The sequence below is a fragment of the Pseudogymnoascus destructans genome (assembly GCF_001641265.1).
Source record: "Pseudogymnoascus destructans isolate 20631-21 unplaced genomic scaffold scaffold_44, whole genome shotgun sequence".
Taxonomy (NCBI): domain Eukaryota; kingdom Fungi; phylum Ascomycota; class Leotiomycetes; order Thelebolales; family Thelebolaceae; genus Pseudogymnoascus; species Pseudogymnoascus destructans.
The window spans coordinates 1-25,059 of record NW_020167562.1 but is presented as its reverse complement, the minus strand read 5'-3'; the positions used below and the strand labels follow the sequence as shown (position 1 = coordinate 25,059).

The window sequence follows — 25,059 nt, the reverse complement described above, 5'->3', positions numbered from 1 at the left end:
ATCGGAAGGAGCGAACAGGAAACACGATAGTACGGGGGGGAATGTACTGTTTCACCAGACATGGTATGGGTGTGAGTCTAAGGCTAACCCACCCACTCCTATCTAACCTCCCCACCTGTTCTATCTCCACACCTCCCCACTCTTCGACACCCCTCCCCCCCTTTCCACACCCCTCTCCCCCTTTCACACCCCTCCCCCTTCCCACACCCCTCCCTCTCCCCCTTCCCACACCCCTTCCACCCATTCCCACACCCACCACCCTACCCGTGAAGTCAAACTAGAGACGCTCCACTATGCTTCACTATGCTTCACTATGCTTCACTATGCTTCACTATGCTTCACTTCATGCTTCACTTCACTTCACCACGCTTCACTATGCTTCACTATGCTTCACCACGCTTCACTATGCTTTACCACGCTGCCACGGTAGCCTATACTCTACGCATAAGGCTCCATGTACTGTAAGGAATGTGAGGGAGCCCTAAACGGCCTAACATACATTCCTTGGACACTCGTCTAGACAAAAACAGAACGGCCGACATGCACAGCAACGCACCTGCTAGGAACGACATTCAATATCACACCACACTACAGCGCATCGGGACCATAGCGCATCGGGACCACAGCGCATCGGCACCACAGCGCATCGACACCACAACCCGCCCCCCCACGCCCAGCCTACGCGCTATACAAGAGCTGATAAATATGACCGGTCGCCTACATCCCACTCACTTTACATTCCACCATCATCCGCCCCGTACTACAGTCAGTCATAATCCATTAAGTCGATACGCGTTTACCTAATATTTCTGATATCTCAGATATATTTTGCAGGATCCATCCTTTTTACATACAAACCCTGATATACATGATATCGTGCCTTTTCTTTAGATTATCGACTTATACTAACCTCTTCACTTTCTAGTACCTCTAAAGAAGCTTAATTCGATGACTCTCGACTAACGACGTACTCTCTAGCGCTAGCACTACGAACAATGCCCTTAACCTTCATAGAAAGCTTACATCGTATGGTTCTGAGACTAACACTAGACTCAAGTTAGCTAATCTACTGTCTCTAAATCTCTTAGCACTTGATTTGCCTACCTTGACAGCACCCTACAAGCAGACGATTAAGAAGCTTAACGACGACAACGTGGCGCTACTTAGCCATAGCTAGAAGCTATCCTTTTCGACTAGCAGAAGCTTATTAAACGACGAGGAGGGGTTATAACAGGTGAGGTTTTGTAAGAGAAGGCAAAGTAGATCTAGGCACAATTACCATAACATGAAGGTGAAACAGTCCTAGAGTTTCGTGTTACGGCTAAGTGCTAGTGCTATGGCTAGCGCTTACGGCTGCAACCTCACGTGATGGATAACATTGGATATCATGAATATTATGTTATCCATGTTATCCACGGATATCCCTTTGGCATGATGCCACTATATAGGTAGATAGTATTTCCTTAGATAGGAGCTTCGTGCTCAACTCAATATAGTATTCTTTACAATACTGTAATGTGTTACTTGGAAAGCCTTTGTGTCTGATCCCCTGCCTCCTCTGTCAAGTCAACCTTACTCAAGAAACCTCTGTGTCTTCTATCGTTTAGAAGTTAGCGTTACATTTAGCTTAGGGTAGGTCATAAGGTTTCGACAATGGTATAAGATTCTTATTTAAGTTTAACATAGTAAAGCTAGATTAGTTCTAGCTATAGTAGAGGAAGAGATGCAAGCAATTCAAACAGTAGCAGGGGAATACTTAGAGGAGGATATATATAACATAGACAAGATGGGACTATACTAGAAGATAACACCATTAAGGGGCTTTATAACAGTAGAGGGTGCTATAGGTCAGAAAAGAGAGAAGGTAAGAATATTAGTAGTTGTTTGTGTTAATTCAACTAGCATAGATCGATTTCCACTAACGTAACGTATGGGGTAGACGGACATATGGGGTAGTCGGACAAAAAGTTTATTCTACTCTAGTTGACCGAGTCCTACGTGCCACACACTCCTCCAATTCCAATTCTGGGTCGCTTGAATCGTTCTCTACCTCTTCCTCTTCAACTTCCTCGTCTACTTCTTCAATTGGCCGTTTGCGTGGCCTTCCACGTGGTCTTTTCTCGGTTGACTTCAACTCTGCCTCCCGGACAATTTTCAACACTTCCTCGGTACTGAATACAAATTCACCTTGCAACTTAATTCTCTTGCCCGTAGTTCTTTTCTTTCGTGTCTCAAGTATCTCTTTGTACTCTTTTACCTCCTTCCGAAGGATGCTGAGTTCAGCATTCTGACTTTCAACCAGCCTAGTCATTCTCTTGGCATAGCGTCGAGTTGGTGAAGCAGGAGAGTCACAAGTTGCCATACTTAAATTAAATACTAAATTTGCATGCCTTAGTTCAGTGTAACACTGACTTCTAAACGATAGAAGACACAGAGGTTCTCTTGCGTAAAGGTTTACTTATCAGAGGAGGCAGGGGATCAGACACAAAGGCTTCAAGTAACACGTTACTAGTATATAACAAATACTGTATTGAGTTGAGCACGAAGCTCCTATCTAAGGAAATACTATCTACTTATATAGTGGCGTCGTGCCTCATGGGTAATCTGGATAGTTGGCGGATAGCTAGATATTTAGGATAGTTCGTGGATAGCTCAACTATCCAATATCCACTAGTTTCTGCAACTATCCATTAGCCCCGTCACATGGCAGCCTACCCCGCTTCCCACTGTGACTCACACGTCACGTTACTAGGCCCTGGCCCTGTAACCATGACATCATGTTACTATAGCCGTAACATTCAGTTCCATCTGGAGGAGAACTTCGGAGTATTGAGAGATCCAGAGTAGTGATATTGGTTGAGTTTTGAGGAGTGCGAGGTGGTTCAGTTGGTGGAAGTGGAAGGTTAGCCAGAACTCTTTCTGGGAGAAAGGGTATTAAACCTGCTGCCCTCCACCCACTTCTAATGTTTTGAGGTATAAGACCCTTCTCTCAAATACACCGGAAGATTTCAACCCAGTGGGAGCGCTGGATTCGCTTTATTCCTGCTCGAGTATACCGATCTACTTCCTGAGCATGAAATCGCTTAAGAGGTCCATACACCCCAACATCAAGTGGTTGGAGTAGATGAGAGCAATGAGGCGGTAGAATAAGAAGGTCGATGTCATTCTCAATGCACAGTGCAATCATATCGCCAGTAATGTGACTAGAATGGCCATCCATAATCAACATTCGCGGGTGATTTCCAGACTTTTTGCATGACTCAGGCTCAAATACCTTCCGCAACCACTCAAATCCATGACTGTTTGAAGTCCAGCCACTATTACTTGTTGAGAAGTGCCAGTTTGTAGGGGTGTCCTTTGGAATCCAACTTGAATTGGTATTCTTAGCCTTGAATATAATCATAGGTGGTAAAGCACCACCGTCTGCATCAATGCATTCAAGTACAGTTATCCACTCCTGCTTCCCAGCTGTGACCTTCCAATTGGATTTCAAGGTAGAATCAACAATTATTCGCGTGGATTGAGTCTCTCCAACTGCAAAACCTGTCTCATCCATATTATAGATGTTGCATGGCTTGTACTTTCGCTCTTCAATTCGTGCTTTAAACACGTCAAACCAAGCTGAAATCTTTATAGGAGTGGCTTCTTTATGTCGTGCAGACTCTAGTTGTCTTGAGTAGACCCCTTTAAAGTTTGGATGTCGTTTTAAGAATCTATAGATCCATTCATGGCCTATGGGGGTAGGATTGGTCCGAAGAGTGGTTTGAGAAGACGTGATTTGGACGCGTCGTACGCGAATTTCTTCAGCCATTTCCTTGATCAACATAGGAGTTGCAGGAAAACCCGTGGCAGTGAGACGTGTAATCCATCGTGCTAGTGTATTTTCTTCTGCATTTGAGAGAGCTTGTTCAATTTCGTGAGCTACAGCACGCGTTTTCTTCCCAGACATCCTATCAGCAAGAGTTGACTTAGGAACTTCGAAGTGGTCTGCTGTAATGTTGGGTGCACCAGATATGAGAATCTAGCCACCCAAGGAAGGGATGATAAAAACAGAGAATAACAAGATCAATGCTTGAAGCTTGGAAAAGACGTAGAAGTATGTGCTAGTCGATTTACTGTATGGCCTGCTTGCCCTTTCTTAAGGAAAGGGCAATCCTATTTATGCCAAAGGAGTGTAGTTCTCTCATTTTCCATGACTTTCCATGACTAACCAGGCTTGGTAAATGTATTAGAAATCAAGTGCGACCCACAACTAGCTTGCTAATCATGTAGTGAACGTAAGAGAATCCCATAGAACCATCTCTTGGGTTCCTAGCCTATAGGAAGTGAAAAGGAGGTCCAAGGTCAGAGTACCTATAGATAAATTATGTCATAACTTAACCAATCTTGTGGGTAACTAAGGAGTGATGACGTGTAATGAATCATAGAGGGTTGTAGAAGCTTCTAGAGCTATCGTTCATGTTCCTAGGCCTCTAGTTGGTAGAGATATGCCATGTGGTAGTATTGGCCCACCCCCTTAAGGAGGAGATTTTCTTAATAACTTGTTCAATGAGTGTTCAAATGATATGCCGTGATGTATGTAGCATAAACAGATGTAGTAGAAGAGTTTGCAGCAATCGTTGAGTAGTATTGCTTCTGTTGTTGGTGTGATAAGCCAAGATATGTATGGTGACTTGTAGGTTTGAGGAGGAGATTTCTAAGTTTGCTCTTGAGTTTGATAGCAAACTGAGTGCAACGAATGTCAGTATGACATCTGCAGCAAGTCTAATTGATTTGAATTCCTTCAATTGGAGCGCAATGACAGCCTTTTGGATGTTGTCTTCAATCTGAGCACGACTGTATGGTTGTGGGATGTTCATGGTGGAAGGTATGAAGGTTCTGAGTTGGTAGTCGGGCATTTTTGTCCGACTACCCCATATGTCCGACTACCCCATACGTTACGTTATGGTTTATTCAGTGTGTAAGATAGTATATGGCCTGTATACTGCCAAGGAATACACATGCTAGCATAAAGCATGTACGTGATAGTTGCTCTACCAACATGATAATAACCTTAGTAACACAATGTTTATTTATCCCAAATTTTTTTATTTGGAACCTGCTTAGACTCTATGATGTTAGGAAAAGTGCTTGGCAGTATACGGGTTCATACTATTTAACATACTAGGTTTATTAGTAAGGCAAAGACACTATGAGCTCTTCGAAATGTTAAAGTCATAGTAATAGGAGGGGTTTAGAGATGGAATAAAAAGGCTTAGATGAATTAGTTTATTATAGCGGAATGGTTAAAGGCCTTCTATTTACTTAGGGTTAGGGTTATGATGCTATAGATCTCTTAAACTTCTTAAATCTAGTAGAGGAGGACATAGAGATGATGGAGGAGAGCATTAGGGAGCCTATAGTGTCATGACACTCCTTCGATATTTGTGTCACGACCCTTCGATTCGCTTTAGTCTCTAGTACTTATTTCACTATGTCATTCACTTCATCTGCTTCACTCACTTCGCTCACTTCGCTTCACTTGCTGACCTAGAGCAGCCCAAATGTTGACTACTGGCTTAGGCTCTCTTGTTATTGGCTTGCTGCACTAGGGCTCGCTTAGCTAGGGTTCGGTTAATTAGTGACTTCACTTATTTGGCACTAGGGATTTTACTGTTATATAAGCACTTATTGCTCATGTCTCTTATTGATCTTTAGCTAGCAAATTATATACTACTTGGCCTTCTTGCAATTCCTCCTGCTTCGACTTACTTTGCATTCCCTTACTTCGAGTCGAACCACTTGGCCAACCTGTTAGTCTCACCACTTGACCCCTGTGGTATAAAGTATATGCTTTGGAGCCTGAACTACTATACCTTGTCCTACTGCTTCGAGTATCGAAGTCTTCACATTATACTTCGAATACTTCTGCAGACTTGAAGGTCAGCCTCGGTTCGAACTGTCCTTACATATAGGGGAGGATATACTGCTAGAGCAGGTCATTGCACAATATATACTAGATTCTAAGGCTTAAGATGATGACGAGGATAAAGAGCTTAATCTACAGTCTATGCTAACCCTACAAGCTACACATTAAGCTGTACAACGTCTAATTAAGTTCATAGAATCTAGGAATAGTAGCACGAAGGAGGCAGTAGTGTATTTGCAGTCCTTGGAGAAGTTTGAGAGAGAGTTACGGCTTACAGTAGCCAATTCTAAGGCATAGGGAACCTTAGATGGCTGGTTTATGTAAATAGCCTCATTTTATATAGATGTCACATGAAATTCGATATCTTAATATTTACGATATTATTTACAGGAGCTGAGCTATCAACTTAAATGCGCCACCATCGATAGCCTGTCCTCTTCTCCCTTCTCGAACCCCTGCTACCACGTGTGGCAGGCCCACCAGTGGAAGAGCTGAGATGAGATGAGTAGCGCTAGTACCATGTTCATACCCAATCACACACACAGCGCCATACCAACCACCACCCGCACCAAGACAGACAGATACGAGGATGGGAGGACGGACAGATACTGCTGATGCCCACAAGGACCAACCGCCCTGGACCACCAAATCACCACTACTGTCTGTACCGTACCTCCAGTCCAGCCCATCTCAACCACCTAGCCAAACAGGCACGAACGACGCCGCCGCTGAAGATTCTACTGCACGTGTCGTGATACAGATGGATGTCACTCGGACGGCGTGTGCGTGTGCATGCGTGCACCAGAGCGAGCGTGCATATGCGCTAAGGCGGGAGCACCGATCATGTGCCAGATTCGGGAGCTGGAACCATATGGAAAGGGGGAGCGAGATGGGGGAAGATGTGCATGTTGGCTGTACTGGCAGTGGGATGCAGTAATGGTGGACCAGAGAGGTGGGTACGTCGATCCAAGCCAGGGTAGTGCTTCTGGAATGAACGGCCTCGGGAGGTTTGTTGGTCTTGATGCTGACGGAGGGGAGATGAAGTGTCATCGACCAAGCACCACGATCCAAAACTCAGCAATCACATAACGGCTTCGACACCACCACCTACCTGCCCTGACCTGGCCTGACCACACCGTGCGCACGCCTGGGCTCCGTCCATTGTGGCGTCGGAGGAGGGGAGGGGGTGTGAGCATTACCATCCACGCCCGTCCTAGTCCCCACCCCCATGTCCATCAATCATGGTGATCCCCAATGCCATGTCTCATCGCCGCATCGCTGTGGGGAGGGGGGCACAGTTTAAGGAGGTGGCTTTGTTGCGTGGCGAATAGAGAGATGGAGCGAGCGATGGACGGGTGCGGTGTTACGGCTATGGTAACATGACGTCATGGTTACAGGACCAGGGCCTAGTAACGTGACATGTGAGTACAGGGGGCAAACAGGGTAGGCTGCCATGTGACAGGGCTAATGGATAGTTGCAGAAACTAGTGGATATTGGATAGTTGAGCTATCCACGAACTATCCTAAATATCTAGCTATCTGCCAGCTATCTTACCCATGAGGCACGATGCCACTATATAAGTAGATAGTATTTCCTTAGATAGGAGGTTCATGCTTAACACAATATAGTATTCTTTACAATACTGTAACGTGTTACATGGAAAGCCTTTGTGTCTAATCCCCTGCCTCCTCTGTCAAGTCAACCTTACGCAAGAAACCTCTGTGTCTTCTATCGTTTAGAAGTCAGCGTTTTATGCGGCTGCTGGTCTGCGAGTCATTCGTCAGGCTCTCGCATGGACGGGGAGGTGTCATGTCATGGGATGGGATTGTTACGATGGTCATAGTGGTCATGATGCCAGTCCAGGAAAAGTAATCTAGATTGAATCTAAAGAGAGAAGAAGAAGAAGAAGGAAGGAAGGTGAGGCTATTCCTCATAACATACAGTTGTCTGCTTAGCAGTTGTAACCTTGGTGGCTAAGGCTACACCCGTAATCCCCATAACAACCGTAATAACCATAATAACCATAATAACCGTAACAACCGTAACAACCGTAACAAGCTGTGACAAGCTGTGAGCTGTAATCGTAACACTACCCCCCCCCCTAGTAAGATTGATCTCCTGATCAAGAGTAAGATCATTGTGGCTTCTGCAGGTATTTTCGGTGGAAAGCTTGTGTGAGTTCAGGTACATTGTTGAAGTTTGTAGCAGGATACCAACTGTTGTCTAGTGGGTGGTTCTTCCATGCTGCCATATAGAACAGCTTCTTCCATAGGAGTTTAGAATCTAGGATTTCTTTAACTTCCCATTCAAGTTCATCTTCTATAATGATTGGCAGGGGTAGTTCATGGTGCTGGCCTTGTAAAGCATCATCTGAGTCAAGTCGTAAGAGGTTGCTATGAAACACAGGGTGTATATTCATGCTTGGTGGTAGCTGGAGTCGGTATGCAACATTCCCAATTTGCTCAAGGATTTGAAATGGACCAACTTGCTTATGGTCAAGTTTCTTTGAGGGTCGTTGGGTTTTGATATTCCGAGTAGAAAGCCAGACTCGGTCTCCTATCTTATATCTTGGTGCTGGCTTCCTGTTTTGATTTGCAAAGTGCTCCATTCAGGTTTGTGAGAGGGCGATCTGGTCTTGTAGGAATTCCCAAATATCTTTCATGTTTTGAGCTATCTCCTTATGTTCTTGAAGGGCAGTTTGGAACGTGCTATGCTCTATATCAAAGCTCATTCTTGGCTCGAAACCCTTGTTTGCAAAAAATGGGCTAACTTTTGTTGAGTCTGATGGAAGGGCATTTGCTGTGAATTCAGCCATGCAAAGATATTCAACCCAGTTGTCTTGGAGATAGTTGACATGAGCCCGTAAATATCGCTCGAGTTCTGCATTAAACCTCTCAGTTTGCCTGTCCGTTTCTGGGTGGAAGGCTGTAGACAATTTGGTTGTAACTTTCCAAACTTTGCAGAGGCTTTTCCACACTACAGCTACAAACTGGGGCCCTCTGTCTGAGATGATGGAATTTGGTAAACCATGGTGTTTCCATACATGCTGGAGTAGTAACCTTGCTGTAGCTTCTGCTGTAGTGCCTTCTTTACCTGCAAAGCATGGGATAAAATGGCACTCTTTTGTAACTACAAGGATAGAATTGTTTCCTTCACATAATGGTAATCCTGTAATAAAATAGAGTGATATGTCCTTCCATGGTTGGCTTCCGATTAGGATTGGTTGTAGGAGTCCATTATATGCATCTCGGGTTGCTTTTGATCTCTTGCAGATATGGCAATTCTTTACATATTGAATGATAGTCTTGTCCATACGAGGCCAGTAGTACTGTCTCTTAATGATGCGAACCATTTTTCCAATTCCAGGGTGCCCCATTGTTGGCTGGTCATGAACTTCTTGTAGGAGTTTAACTTGGATGTCCTCTGGGATCCAAACTCGATTTTGGTAGAGTAAGAGTCCATTTCTCTCTTCGCAATGTGCTAAGGCTATACTTGGGCTATCTCGCTCGTTGTTCTGTAGTCTTCGGATTGTATCCTTGCATAATTCATCCTGGAGCTGTGCAGCTTGAATCTGGTCATGGATGCTTTGATCTTGTGGTAGGATTGGTGCAAGTTGAGCATCTTGTGCCTGCCCTTGACTTTTGAGTTCTAGCTGCTGTGCGAGATCCAGATGGAGTCTCTTAAGAGGTAATAGAGTTTGAAGCTGTTGTTTTTGACAGTCATCTTCTTCATTCCCTTCTGGTCTATCCCCTGGTCTTCGAGTTAATGCATCTGCTTTTCCGTTCTGCTTGCCAGGTCGATATATGATTTGGAAATTGTATCGAGAGAGGAATTCTGCCCATCGAGCTTGCCGCCTAGTAAGCTTTTTTGTGCTCATGAAATATTCAAGACTCTTGTGGTCTGACAAAACTTGTACTGGCATTGCTGTGCCCTCAACTTCTGGTCTCCATGCTTTGAAGCATCTAATGATGGCCAATAGCTCCTTGTCATAGATCTCGTAATTGCACTCAGCAGGTGTCATTTTCTTTGGCAAGAAGGCAATGGGGTGTAGTACTCCTTGGTCACCCTTCTGTGATAGAACTCCTGAGGATATATAGCCTGAGTGTAACGCTGACTTCTAAACGATAGAAGACACAGAGGTTTCTTGCGTAAGGTTGACTTGACAGAGGAGGCAGGGGATTAGACACAAAGGCTTTCCAAGTAACACGTTACAGTATTGTAAAGAATACTATATTGAGTTGAGCACGAAGCTCCTATCTAAGGAAATACTATCTACTTATATAGTGGCATCGTGCCTCATGGGTAAGATAGTTGGCAGATAGCTAGATATTTAGGATAGTTCGTGGATAGCTCAACTATCCAATATCCACTAGTTTCTGCAACTATCCATTAGCCCCGTCACATGGCAGCCTACCCCGCTTCCCACTGTGACTCACACGTCACGTTACTAGGCCCTGGGCCTGTAACCATGACATCATGTTACTATAGCCGTAACACTGAGGCGTCTGCTTCTACATACGCTGTTTTGTCCCGGTCGAAGTGTTGTAGCACAGGTGCTTCTGTAACAGTCTTTTTAATCAGCTCAAAGGCTGCCTGGCAGGCTTGGTTCGATTCAAATATTTGACCTTTCCTTGTGAGATTTACCAGTGGCTTCATAATAGTAGAGTAGCTTCTTATAAACCGCTGGTAGAACACACAGAACCCAATGAAGGCTTGTGTATCTCGGAGCAACCTTGGTGCTTTCCATTCAAGTATAGTTTGGACTTTTGCAGGGTCCATTCTCATGCCATAGATTCCAATGATAAGCCCTAGGAATTTTGTTTCTTGGACATAGAATTCACATTTTGCAATGTCTGCTTGTAGTCCAGCTTCGCGGAGCTTCTGTAAAACCATTTGCACATGCTGGGTATGCTCAGATCGATTTGCACTATAGATGAGGAGATCATCCATATATACTGTAACAAATTTGTTTATGTATTCCATAAGGGTTTTGTTCATATATCGCTGGAATGTTGCAGGGCCATTTGTAAGGCCAAAAGGGAGGACCTTGTACTTGTATGATCCAATCTCGTCTTAAAGGTAGTGAGATCTTCATCCTCTTTTGTTTGCATACGGATCCGATTAAATGCATGACGAATGTCAATCTTTGTAAGATATTTGGCGCCTGTGATCTGAGCCAATGTTTCATCGATGAGGGGTAGTGGGTATGAGTCTTTTCTTGTGGTGGCATTTAGCTTGCGGTAATCAACACAGAGAATCGAAGTCCGCCACCTGGTTTGCAGACGAAAAGGACAGGAGAGGCAAAGGGAGCTTTGCTAGCTTCAATAAATCCTTTCGACATATTGTCGTCAATATATTTCTTCACAAGATCAAGTTCCTCCTTTGACATGTTGTAAAGGGGCGCATGTCCTAATTTCGAATCTTGTTCTAAGACGATGAGGTGGTCGGCATATCGGTGAGGGGGGAGTTCATCTGCAGCCTGCTTTGAGAACACATCGAGATATTTATGGAACTCCTTTGGGAGGATCAGTTTTGGGTTGATTTCCTTCGCTTCCTCCTTTGCCTGTTCAGCGAGTATATTTTTAAATGATACTGCAAAAACCTTACCTCCCTTCTGCTTCCGAAGCATATTAAATGGTGCGGCGCCAATCATTGCGACAGTGCATGTGTTCTTGTTCTTATAAGGAGGTTGGAGGGCTGGCTTCCAAGATTTGTCATCTTGTATTTGCTTATTGACTTGGGGGCAATGTAGGTTTCGTATGTTGAGTATTCGTTGGTGTAGTGTGCTGGCAATGACCTTTAGTAAATATGACTTGGTCATTTACCATATCAAGTATAAGTCCATGTTGCTTCATCCAAGCCTTCCCAAGAATGACAGAATGTTTCCCAAGAGTGGTGATGAATAGAGAGCATAGACTTTCAACATGGTCTTGGACCTGTAGGCGAGGGTATATAGCATGAGTGATGGGAGGGGCTGCTGTTCCATCAAAGCCTTGAATAGGGCGTGGCTTTAAAAGCTCTACTGGTGATATGCCTTCTATCTCACAAATTCATTCTGCATCAACAGCATTCACAAAGTTTCCTCCAGTAGCTCCAGTATCGATAAGGGCTTGTGCTTTGATTTTTGATTTTCCTATCATACAAGTAACTATGAATAGAGTATCTGGATCTAATCCAAAGCTTGAGGAAGAAGTTACAATTCTGGCTGTCATGACACCTTCAGGGACGTCTTGTCTGAAGGTTATTCTTTTCCCGAAAGTGGAGCATCATAAGTGCTAACTTCGTGGACTTGAGCATTCTTGGTAGGACATTCATAAGCTCGGTGTCCAGTTTGCTGGCAATGAAAGCAGCGGCCTTCCTGCATTAGCTTCTCAGTTGCAGGGTTCTGATGTGGTGCACGGTATAGTCTTGGTGGTCTAAAGCTAGCAGGTGGGTTTGTAGTAGGCTGCTTATCCTTACTGTGAAAGTCTTGTGGCTTAAAGGCTTGCTGAATAACTCGAGGGACAGTGCGAGCGTCTTGGATTTGAAGTTGCTGGATATTCTGATCAATCAGTAAGCACTTTTGTGCAAAGGCATGAAGAGAGCTTGGATTTATCTCTGCTATTAAAGCAGTCTGCATCTTCGTATTAACCTTATGGCAGAGGTCATCAATGAGGGTCTCTTCTGAGTAATCCAGTTCAACAGTGAGTCTCTGAAACTCTGCCCAAAAGGTAGCAAAGTTATCCTTGTTTTAAGAGCTTTCTATATGCGCGTTGTGCAGTAAAGCGGCAGTCTGGATCACTGAAGACTCTGTCTAGGACTTCAAACATTTCCTCTACAGTTTGAAACTTGTTCTGAGTAGATCGAAGGCGTGGATTGATGTGAGAGGAGGCTTTGCCACCTAGTCTGCTTTGCACATAACCCATCTGAAGGGCTGGAGTAGGAAAATGGTCAAGGTTCGCCTCAAGCTTCATCTTTATCTTAATACTCCAATCATCATAAGCTGGCTCTATTCCCTCTGTAAGAGTAGGAGGGTCTGGGATCTTGGTGGATTTCTGGTGTGATTCTCTATTGCGAGTAGTGCTGCTTTTTGACTTCTCATTTTCAAGATATTTCACAACAGCAGCTTGTCCTGCCATTGTCTGCTCATGAGCTTGGATAACCTCTTGTAGCTGGCTGATATTGTCATCATATGTAGCCTTCTCCTCGACTCTTCTGGAGGGTAGTATTGTAGAGCTGGGTGACATGATCATAATCCTCCATCATCTGCTTTTGGATTTGAAGCGCAGCCTCTCTCTGGGCTTGGCTCCAGATGCTGACAACTGAGAGGTCTTTAAGCTCCCAAATGCGAAGAGTAGCTTGGTGTTCTGGATCCTCGAGTAGTGTTTCCCTTCTATTGTAGGTGTGGCTTTCTAAGCAGTCCTCATTGCTTGTAGTAGATTGGGTTTCTTGTCCTTGATCTTGACTCCTGTCACGGATGACATGTCCTTGTGCATCGCGTGCCATTATAGCAGGCTTCACTTCTTGTCCTTAGAATTGTCGAGGTCAGGATCTTCTTCTGACTTTGTCAGTATCAGGAACTAGACACGTATGTGGTGAAGGCCCTATTATGCAGTTGTCGGCCGTACGAGCCACTCAAGAGGAGCACACTTCTGTCACGGTTATATCCTTGTTGAGGGAGCATCACGGAAAGGTCTAATTCTGCTGATATAATGTTCTGGGTTCTGATGCTTGAGTGTGGTATTGAGTTGACTTGTAGTTTCTGGATTTGATGTTCTGGTGTTCTGGTTCTGGTTCTGGTTCAATGTGTAGTTCTGGAATCGATTTTGGCTGTATTTGTGTCTGGGTTTTCTGGTTCTGTATCTAGATCTAGTTCTTTGCTAAAGAGCAATGTCTTGGTCTGAGTTTCGATTTCTGGTTCTGGAGGTTCTGTTGCTCGAAGATTTGTGTTGGTGTCTGGTTTGAGGGTTCTGTTGCTCGAAGGTTTGTGCTGGTTTCTGGTTTCTTGCTCAGGAAGAGCTAATGAAGAAATGAGATTCAATCTTATGTTACGATGGTCATAGAGATCATGATGCCAGTCTAGGACCATCGTAACATAAGATTGAATCATACAGTTGTCTGCTTAGTGGTTGTAACCTTGGTGGCGAAGGCTACACCCGTAATCCCCATAACAACCATAACAACCATAACAAGCTGTGACAAGCTGTGAGCTGTTATTGTAACAGGGATGACTGTAATGGTGGGTGCACCAGATGTGAGAATCTTGCCACCCAAGGAAGGGATGAATTTACTAAGACAACACACTGTCTTAGAAAACAGAGCCAAAGGGTCGTAGCTTAGACTATTCCACAACGCAGCAATCAGGTGTGTGATGTAGTGAAGTGGTTCAGACAAGTTGCAACAAATGTTGAGTCTGGGAACTCAGGGGTAAGTCAGAGGTTAACACCTCACTGACTTTTCAGAAACAAGGAGTAACAAGATGAATGCTTGGAAGCTTGGAAAAGACGTGGAAGTATGTGATAGTCGATTTACTGTATTGTCTGCTTGCCCTTTCTTAAGGAAAGGGCAATCCTATTTATGCTAAAGGAGTGTAGTTTTCTCATTTTCCAAGACTTTCCATGATTACCAGGCTTGGTAACTGTAGTCGACGTAAGAGAATCCCATAGAACCATCTCTTAGGTTTGTAGCCTATAGGAAGTAAAAGGAGGTCCAAGGTCAGAGTACCCCTATAGACAAATTATGTCATAGACAAATTATGTCATAGACAAATTATGTCATAACTTAACCAATCTTGTGGGTAACTAAAGAGCGATGACATGTAATGAATCATAGAGGTTCGTAGGAGCTTTTAGAGCTATCGTTCATGCTCCTAGGCCTCTAGTTGGTAGAGATATGTCATGTGGTAGTATGAGTGATGTCATGTAATGAATCATAGATGGTTGTAGCAATCGTTGAGTAGTATTGCTCTTGTTGTTGGTGTGATAAGCCAAAATATGTATAGTGACTTGTAGGTGTGAGGAGGAGATTTCCAAGTTTGCTCTTGAGTTTGATAGCAAACTGAGTGCAACGAATGTCAGTATGACAATGACGTGTGTGGATGGGATGGCATGTCTGAGCAGGGTGTGAGGGGTGGGAGAGGGGTGTCATAGGGGGTGGCTGGTAAAGTGCCGACTTGGGGGCCGGATGGGGGGCGGCAGGTGTTGGGGTGTGGCTCGATGGGTAGAAGGTGGGAATGGGGGTGGCAGGTAAGCGGCAGTGTCGGGAAGAGGGGAAGAGAGGATGCGGCGCTGGGTATGAGATCTTGGAGCGCACAGTAAGTTGATGGGGAGGAGGGTGATGGGTTGGTTGGATGGGGATAGGGGTAAGTGCAGTAGGTGCTTTCTTTCTTTCTGTCTGGTGTTCTTGCCAAGGGTGTTTTTTGAGAGCTCTTTTGCATTTGTTTTTTGTGTTGACATTGTCCCTGCGCGACGGGCAGACACTATCACCCATACTATAATATGCTCAGTCTGGCAAGAACAGTGATTGGTTGGCTTGGTGGAGCTAGTAGGTGCAGTGGGGCTTTCTTTTTTCGGTCTCGCCTTTATTAACAGAAGGGTTTTTCTCGTGGGCTCTCATGCCTTTTTTTCACGTCAACACTATTCCAGCCCGTATAGTCAGCCAGTATGGGACGGAAATGGGAAGAAAGGGAGAGAAAGGCTTGCGGGTTTGAGATAAGGAGATTTCTATAGTGTAAGGGGAGGGCAAGGTGTGATATCAATCAAGTCTTGATAGCAATATATTAGAATAAAATTCCTATATTGTATTACAATCATATAGCAGAAGACCATATTGCATTACAATCATATAACACTAATAAAGCTTAGCAATAACGTACATGTATAACGAACCGGCCAAACAAGCGAACCGGCCAATCCATTTTATACCTTAAATCACGAATTTCATAACTTAATATCTCAACAACCCTTTAATAATAAGTTATAAAAATATGTACTTAGCCTTTTATAAGCATTTAAAGTACTCTATTTGATTTTTAAAGCAATTAGTATTGTAGTTATTAAGATATTGAGTTTTAGCCCCCACTTTTGACCTAATTCTTAGTATCTTAATAACTACAATACTAATTGCTTTAAAAATCAAATAGAGTACTTTAAATGCTTATAAAAGGCTAAGTACATATTTTTATAACTTATTATTAAAGGGTTGTTGAGATATTAAGTTATGAAATTCGTGATTTAAGGTGTAAAATGGATTGGCCGGTTCGCTTGTTTGGCCGGTTTGTTATACATGTACGTTATAATATATTATAGTTATATATTAAAGAAAAGCAATATAAATCATATAATTAGTTTAATATAACGTACATGTATAGCGAAAGCGCCAAACAAGCGAAAGCGCCAAAATTATCTACCCTCATGACAAACATTGCGATAAATCTACCACAACATTAGAAATCAATTGAAACTACTCAGAGTCCTCTTCCTCAGAGGTGTCTATTACAATCTGACACGTGCGCGCATTGTGCCCAGTCTCACCACACTTGCCACAGTGACGGGCACGGGTTTCTTCCCTTGGCTTCCGACCACGGCTTGCCCTTATTTCCTGCTCTACCTGCTGCACAACATCCCTCTCATCCTGTAGCTCTTGCGCCCCTTGTTGACTAAGTGATCCTCCTTGCTGTAGTCGTGTTTTCCTAGCTCTCCGGCGCTTGCTTAGTACTTCATTTGCCTGTCGTAGGTTTTGGTTCTCTCCCTTTAGCAGTGCTAATTGATGCATTATTTGCGATGCACCCTTTGTAAACTGGTCAACAGCTGCATAGATTGAGGTTGGAGAGCTATTTTGATGGCGTGAAATCCGAGTTTTAATAAATGTAGACTGTGACATAGCTTCAATTGGGTTGTTTGGTGTCTGAGAAACCCAAGGTTGAGCAGTACCTGGGCGGGAGCTTGGAGGCGTTGGTGTCCTTAACTTAAGATCAAGTGTAGATATCACTCTCTCAGGGTCAAATGGAAGAAGCCCTGCCCCTCGGAACCCGCCTCAAATGTTACTTTCCGTCATTGTAGTGTTAAATGCAGTGTGGAAGGCAGGAAAGAAGTCATCCTTTGTAATATGAGAAATATGAGCCTGCATCATATCTTCAATTTGCCGACCATAGGCCTGCTTTAAACGGGCCGAAACAGCCAACATCAAGTGGCTGGAGTAGATGAGAAGAGTGAGCAGGCATACAAAGCGTAATAATGTTGTGTTCCTTGCAGTACTCCTCAAACTCATCTGAGTGGTGGCTCTCATGACCATCAAGGACTAACAAGCGATAACCACCAACACTCCGGGCCTTTGTATGCTTCTCAAAGTGCTGAATCCAATCCATGCCTCTCTCGTTTGTAGTCCAGCCATTTTCAGTAACAGAAATCACCCAATCGCTTGAAAATCCACTATTCTCATACCAAGATGTAAGGTGGTTTTTGCCTGCAACAATGATAAATGGTGGTACTGCCCAACCTTGAGAACTAACGCCTTGGATTACTGTAACCCATTCCCGATTACCAGGCTGTACCTTCTTTGCTTTTGCCCGCCCGTCTGAGCTTGTTACAACCATAGCAGTTGAGATAACGCCCATCATAAACCCAGTCTCATCAAAGTTGTAGATATCTGCTTCATCGATACCATATTTCGCAATTGTGTTACGCACAAGCTCAAACCAGCCATTAATAACTTCTGGATCTTCGCACTTAGCCCTCTGGTAGTCGTATTTGCGCTGAAAGCGTGTCTGGAGCTCTACACGCCGCTTAACAAAGTTTGAAGCCCAACGCGACCCAACGCGTGACGCGTCGCGTGTTGCAAGTAGTCGACTTGCCATATCTTCAACAACAGACAGCCGAGGAGGAAACCCTTTGGCAGCTAGGTCGAGTATATACTGAACAAGGACGGACTCTTCTAGGTTAGTTAATTTCCGTGAGTTGGCTTGGATATCGCGTCGTGAAGGTACACCATCTAGACGACGACCTAGCTTGCGGTGGTCCACAGAATAGATCCTAGCAGCAATTCGAAGGCGTAACTTTGGGTCGCTTTGCATAGCCTGGATAGCTAGCACTAATTGGCTTTCATCGTTTTTATGGGGCATGTTTTGTTGTTGAGGAATTTAACATTTAGTTGGGGGGTTTGGTCACCGCATCATTTGGCGCTTTCGCTTGTTTGGCGCTTTCGCTATACTCGGTGTTCCACCCACTCGCTTCGCTCGTAGGTGGCGACAGCAAGTTGTGCGTGCGACAGCAAGATGTGCGACACATAAAACGAAGAAAAAGACGCCTTATATATCAACTATATAACTATATAATTAAAACATAAAATCAATAGAACTACTATCACTATCGCTACTGCCACTATTGCTACTATCACTTTGATCCTTACTATACCGTAAAATGATCACTTTTGATTTCAACCCTTCCTTCTTCCGCTCTGCTACCCGCTTCCTCTCAACCTTACGCTCTTCAATTTCGATTTTACGTGCTTGCGCTTGTAGCTGCTTTACTACTTGGTCCGATTCCCTTGCTGCTCTTGCGTCTGCTTTTGCTTGCAACTTTGCTTTCTTCTCTTCCCGCATTTTCCGTGCATCTGATGCATATAACTGCCCTCCTTTCTGTAGTGATTTCCGTGCCCTTGCCTTTGCTGCCTTCTGCTCTACTGCACGTAGAGTCATAATATCTAGCTCGGTCTTATAGAGCTCTGCCCGGTGTAGAACAACTGTAGTTCCACGTGCAAATGATTGAAACCCTTCTCTTGAAGGCGATGAGAAAGCTTCCTCTGCTCTCTTCTGCCAATGTTCAACCGCTTGCACACTTTGCATAGTTGTTTTCGGTGTTGAGATAATATTATATGAAGCAAATGGCTCATAATCAGGTGTTTGATTCCGAGTCTCTTGTATCTTGTCAATTACAAGTGGAGGATTATATGGATATAGTCCTGTATTTCTCCAACCAGATTGAATTGTACGGACAGTTAGAGATTGCCGTCGGATTTGCGGGAGGTCTGAAAGGAACGTACGTAGCTTATACTCATAGTCGTAGCTACGTACTGCTTGATCAAGTGCCTTTTGATGAAAGTGTTTGCACTGCTTAAAAACCGCTACATCAAGAGGTTGTAATAGATGTGTTGTATGAGCAGGAAGGCAGCAAATAACAATGTTATGCTCTTCTGCTAATGTAAGAAAGCGCTCTGTTTTATGAGAGTCATGGCCGTCAAGTAATAAGAGGCGAGTATCATCTGGTGCCATATGCTCTGCAGATAGTTGGATAAAATGCATAAGGTATTGGATTGCAATGTCGTCGTTTGAATACCCGCTCTCATTTACAATAATGAGAGCATTTGGCTCAAGGTCATCATTGTACCATGAATCCATATGAAGTTTGCCAGGATAATGATAGCTTCTGCAAGTGCAGCACCACTTGCATTTACTGCCTCAATTACAGTAACAGAGAGCCGATTCTCAGGATTATCAACAGTCCACTGCTTTACACCGATTGGTACAATAACAGCCGTAGACTTATAACACCCAATCATATAGCCTGTCTCATCAACATTCCATAAATTATATGGCTTAATGTTATGTTTTGTAATAAGGGCGTTATATGTGAGAAAGAATTCCTCAAACACCTCTTTCTTTTGTGCTTGCTTCCGATGTGTATTTAACGTCTTCGTGTGAATTGTATGAAATTCGGGGTGTGCTTTTAGAAAGCGTTGTAGCCACCGTTGTGATGGTATCGTACGATTAGGTCGTAAGTCTGCAACTGCCCGTAGTATCATAGATCGGTTGGCAGGGACCCCGCGCTCAAGTTGGTCGTATATGAATTGACAGACCGCGGTCTCTTGCGATTGAGATAAGACTCGATTGCTACCTCCGTGGGGTAATTGAGGAGACGTAGTACTCGTAATACGACATCGGAGTGTCTCACGGTTGACATTGAATTTATTTGCAACCCAAGCAATTGTATATGTACTTGGTTGTTTTAAGAAGAACTGTTGGGCCTCATTAAGGCGAGCAATCATAGTAGGATCGTTATTTTGAGGCATTGTAGATACTACGTTATGAAGAATACTATTATTTTTTCTATATATCAAAATAGCGGTGTACGCACATCTTGCTGTCGCACGCACAACTTGCTGTCGCCACCTACGAGCGAAGCGAGTGGGTGGAACACCGAGTACATGTACGTTATTATTTACTACTTAGTAAGTGAATAATACTTATTCATAACCTCCTATGTAGAGTTAAAACATAGTCTAAGCATTAAATCATCCTTAAACATCTCTTTCCCCTTTTCTAATTACTTAAGAAGGAACTCTATAGGTAACAATACCTGTTCTAGTGTAGCTTCCTAGCCTTCTATGAACAATGTTGCTTTATAAAAGAAATAAAGGAAGTCATAGATATGCTGTAGTACTATCTAGTTGCTCTTAAGCAATTCATCTTAAGAAAGCCAAAATACTCTTTATGACAGTATATATTAATAGCGCTCTTTATCTTATTGTTAAGAGCATAATGAAGCATTAAATACCATGGGTTCCACTAAGCCTTGTTATCCTAAACAAGCCTTTTGCCATCCCTATAATTGTTAGAACTAACCCTATTGCATAGGGTCACGGTAAGCAAAGAGTGTTTGTGGAAGCAAATGGCATAGCAAACTGAGTGCAACGAATATCAGTATGACACCTTATATGCGTCAAACCACCCTTGTACGACTTGTTTTGTAACTCCACTCATCCTTTGCACTTCAATTTGTCTTCCTAGTCATACTTGTAGATGTGGATGTCGTTTAATAAAGTGTGGAACCTAATCTTGTCCTAATGGAAGGTGTGGTATAGGTTGAAATTGTTCGTGAAGTTGATTGTGAAGTTGGTCGTGTAAATTAAAAACCTGGCAATGGTCTGCTCGAACCTCTTCTGCAATTTCTCGTAGTATTCGGTGGCTAGGTGCATATCCGCTACTTGTTAGCTCTCTAATCCACTTTAAGAGTGTTTCTTCTTGCGTTTTTGATAATAGTTGTTGTTTTTGACGCGCTTCTACGCGTGTGTGGCCTCCATTCATACGACGACGGATAGATTGTTCTGGGAGGTCAAGTGTCAAGTGCTTTGGCAGCTGCGTACACTGACTTATATTGTTTGGAATGAATAGCTAATATAGCTTGATCTATTGCAATATTACGCTCTTGAGCCTCTACGCTCTTTCGACGTACCATAATGGAGTTGGGTAGGTAAGATGGTAAGTTTGATGGGGTGGTTCTAACCACCCCACTACCGCCAGTACGCCACGACTTACGTTAAGGCAAACAAGCCTCATAAACCTCCTTATACCTAACATACTTCATATGCCTCTCAAAAACACCCTCATCCGCCACCCTCGTCCACCACCCTCGCCAACTGCAACGACCCGCAATAAAGAAATCCGTATAACTCGGTCGCGCACCCAACACAAACGGCCCCTCCGCCTTATTCGTCCTCATCAGCTCACCCACCCTCATTCCCTCACAGACAGCCTTCCAGCTCTCCTCCTCCGCATCAAGCAATCCTCGAGCTTACGCCCTAGCGCCGCCTCGCGCGTGCGCCGGAAGTACTCCTGTGACCTGAGCGAGAGGATGTTGATCTCGCGCGGCACCACTGAGGCGCGGAACGTTGGGCCGACGACAGAGCGTGCCTGTAACTCGATGGTGCCGTCTAGCGAGGAGGTTAGAGGAGGGGGGTGGGGGGTATGTGGCCTCGAGGAACTTGGCGATGGGGTGGAGTCTATGATGTGCGTGTTGGTGGGTAGATGGTGGATGGCGGGGACATTGTGTTTTTTCTCTGGTGGGGGATTCGCCGGATATGAGGCCGCTGGGGTGCGTTAGAAGATATTTTTGGGTGTGGTTGGGGGATTTGAGGGAGGGGGGCGGGATGGATGAAGACAGCTGGAGGAGGGTGGAGGTTGAGAACGAAAGACGAATCCGCACATCTGGTGCGAGACTGATAATCTTGCCGTACTGGTGATGTGCTCCCGTCTTCTGGCTAAAGAGGAGAATCAAGGAGTGTACCCTTCGCAGGAGAGAATGCGGGAAGCCCTCGCTGCCGCAATGAAGCTCTATGCGCAACCTCAAGCTTCATTGGGGGGGTGTGGATTACATCTCTATCGAAGCATGGAAGTCGAGCATTCATTCCTGTTATATCGGCGATTAACCATAGAGCTGACAATTCGAGTGGGAGAATTAGATACGGCGAGTGAGATCCTGAGCGTGGCGTTGAGATTGGATGGGTTCGGCCGTTCCAGTGGCGCCAGTTTACAGTTTGTGCCTGGGATTTGCCACGTTCTACCCTTACTTGCTAAAGGTGGGAAGGAAAGCAACCCTTTTTGTATTGAGAAGCAAGATGCAGACACATTAGTTATGGATATCATCGGTGCGGTGGAATTGCGAGCGACGAAGGGGCGGCAGTGGTTGCCCAGGGCGGCTGGAGAGTCACAGGAGCGATCGATAGTGCAGGATCATAACGACACTTGTCATGATTTACAAGGTCTTGGCCAATATCTATCAAAGGATGTTGTACTCGGTAGAACCCCATATGATTGCTGGTAGTTCCATATTGGGATTAGTCCGATTTGGAGTAGTTTGATCACGTGTGACATATAGAAATTGGGCGTTCGCTTTTCAACTGTCAACGACGACTTTGAGCAACGTCGGTATGAATCAACCACGGCGCTTAGCTTTGAGTAACCTCTCAAGAAGTCGTGCATCTTTCCACAAAGTCACTTGATTGTCAAAAATGCTCTATGTTTCAGGAGTTTGCTTGCTGTCTCACAATTTTGCTACACCCCTTACTTCCCTTACTTCAGAACGGCATAGCAAAATGTGTCTTCTATCGTAAGTTTTTCTTTGTTCATTGGTCACACGGTGTAGATAGGTGCATAAACCAGGATGACGAAAATGCAAACACTCTTTGGCCTGTTCGAACAGAGCCGTGTCTCCCAAGTTGGGAAGCCTCTTTGCTGGCACAGCCATCACAGAGTGCTGAGATCCTGTGGCTGCTATTCATCTCGTAACACTGATGATGTGTGGTTGCGAGTTGATGTGGATATAAAGAGAGCACTGACTGGTGTGCAAATTGTACATTACCTTGCTTGTGGGGGTGGAAGATGATATCGTCTCTTTTGAATTGCGTCGTACTGCATTATTTCCGTTGTGTATCCGAAGCTCCCACGCAACTCATCAATAAGCAACTTCTGGTTGCGTAGAAGGCTGCTTCAAATTTCAACCATCGAAGATCAAAATATGGGCTCTCGATCTTGAAGATCAAGGTGTGTTCCATATGTCTGTCTAGAAACCTCAGTTTATACTTGTGGAATTTCAGGTTTGATGTTGCTACAATATGCTTCGAGTACTATATATGTATATCATTCTCATCCTGAGGCCTGGCAGGCACCCATTGTCCCCTCAGAAATCAGGTGTCACCAAGCTGACAAGCACCAGACTACCTATATATATCAAATCCAGTCGTCTTCCTCCCAGATAGCGGCACAGTGGCGCAGTAGAAGTACCACTGTCAGGACAGTCTGGCCTGGGTTTGGAAAGGTTACGGATTCGACAAATAAGCGCCAAAAAGCAAAATCACAAAACATGATTTTCTCCCTCATCAGATATCCAGAATCGCAGGAATCTGACGAGTCTTTTTGCATTTTTTTTAGTTCTCAAGAGCAGATGGGCCAGTCTTTGGCCCATTGGATTAATATTTCACATTTTAAGTAGTAAATTAATTCAATGGAATTTAATGAACTTGTAGATACAACATACTCGAATATTTAATTCCCCTAACTGTCATCATCGAAGTAAGCGTTAGCGTCTATCGGCACCCCACTCTTCCCAATCTAATCCTTCAGATCCTAATATCGTCAGCTAATCGATTGCTATTTCATTAGTACATAAGTCCCTACAAATAATACCATGTGAAAGAGTAATTTAAGGAGTCTTTATGTATAATTTTTATTCATGGCGGAATTAATTTGAGGATATAACCGTTGTTTGGTGGGGTTATTGTTTACCCACATTGGGCGCGTCAGAGGCTTATCGCGGGCCATGATAGGCGCTAAATTTATGGAACTTTCAACTTCAACAGAATCGGGAAATCGTGTCGCTTTGTGTTAATCTTGCAACCCGTGCAGATTTCACGCAATAATCTACTCAAATATCACCAGAATACCCCATATTGAGTATCCGGGAAGTTTTCGACGTCCGCAACTTACAATAGACCATGTTACCTCCAACCAGAGTCCAGATCAAGAGGAAGGCCACTGAGGATCCTGTGGAGATTTTGCGTAAGCTCGTACAAACAGAACCCAGTTGAAGGTTTCTGCTGACACTTGTATATATAGGTGTGCACGATGAACTTGCCAGGGGTCGAAATGCTGGCCAGTTTATATTCAAGCGACAACGAATCGTCCAGGGCTCGCGACCAAATGCATTCACCGTCGCGGACTCTGCGGGATATACATCTGCTCTAGAAAATGGCCCGAGAGCACCACAGGTTAAAACCAGCCAACCAGGGGATGAATTTAGAGACCAGCCGGGCCGAAACCTGAGCAACACCCAGCCTGCTGTCCCTCCGGAGACGCGGCACGTTACAATGAGACAGGATGAAGTTGGAGCTGTGCCACCCGCGAATAATAGAGGGCTCCGGACGTAGCACGATTACCTCGAGTAATTGCGGAACCCCGTCGCTTCCACCTGTCTCGAAAACTGGTGCATGGGGCGGGAAATAATAATGTTGAGCGTGCAAATGCAAGGAGAACACCTGGCAAGACAAAATATCGCGGTGTTTCGCGAACGCAAGGTTATTCCTGCAGCGGAGACCGGACCGCCTACGGAAACGAAACCCCCCGCCCCTTTGGATGTATCTAGGACGGAACCGCAAAACCGCATGACGAGCCAGGAGCCTGTCAAAGAGATCGGTAAAAAACCGAGTGTCTCCCTTCTGCGCCTTACGCCTGTCAATGCTGTCAAGCCCCGTAGAAACTCACCCGCTCCTCTCCGAGGTGCAAGGCTGCCATCTGGGGATATAATACCGTGGGATGCTAGTACGGAGAGACTTAATATGGAAATGCAAGCCTACACGCTTAGAGAAATCAGAAAGAACCTTGCCGACAGCAATGAGCCTCAAG

General features: G+C 44.4%; 4 protein-coding genes across 4 annotated transcripts; 2 read left to right on the top strand and 2 right to left on the bottom strand.

Moving 5' to 3' along the window:
- Window positions 1-12,150: 12,150 nt before the first annotated feature.
- On the bottom strand, window positions 12,151-13,394 carry VC83_09451 (uncharacterized protein; the record flags this gene model as incomplete). Its single annotated transcript, XM_024472890.1, has 3 exons — window positions 12,151-12,608; window positions 12,691-13,060; window positions 13,134-13,394. 3 exons carry the CDS (start codon window positions 13,392-13,394, stop codon window positions 12,151-12,153), a joined length of 1,089 nt encoding a protein of 362 aa, XP_024319651.1.
- Window positions 13,395-21,308: 7,914 nt separating this feature from the next.
- Window positions 21,309-22,016, bottom strand: VC83_09450 (uncharacterized protein; the record flags this gene model as incomplete). The annotated part of the gene is made up of 3 exons (XM_024472889.1): window positions 21,309-21,593; window positions 21,645-21,749; window positions 21,947-22,016. 3 exons carry the CDS (start codon window positions 22,014-22,016, stop codon window positions 21,397-21,399), a joined length of 372 nt encoding a protein of 123 aa, XP_024319652.1. The 3' UTR covers window positions 21,309-21,396.
- A 2,136-nt stretch (window positions 22,017-24,152) lies between these two features.
- Window positions 24,153-24,584, top strand: VC83_09449 (uncharacterized protein; the record flags this gene model as incomplete). The annotated part of the gene is made up of 2 exons (XM_024472888.1): window positions 24,153-24,216; window positions 24,274-24,584. The coding sequence occupies 2 exons, from the start codon at window positions 24,153-24,155 to the stop codon at window positions 24,582-24,584; spliced, it is 375 nt and encodes a 124-aa protein (XP_024319648.1).
- Window positions 24,585-24,662: 78 nt separating this feature from the next.
- VC83_09448 (uncharacterized protein) lies at window positions 24,663-25,045 on the top strand (the record flags this gene model as incomplete). Its single annotated transcript, XM_024472887.1, has 1 exon — window positions 24,663-25,045. A coding segment is annotated over one exon (383 nt), but the record flags the coding sequence as incomplete, so codon positions are not given.
- Window positions 25,046-25,059: the final 14 nt, after the last annotated feature.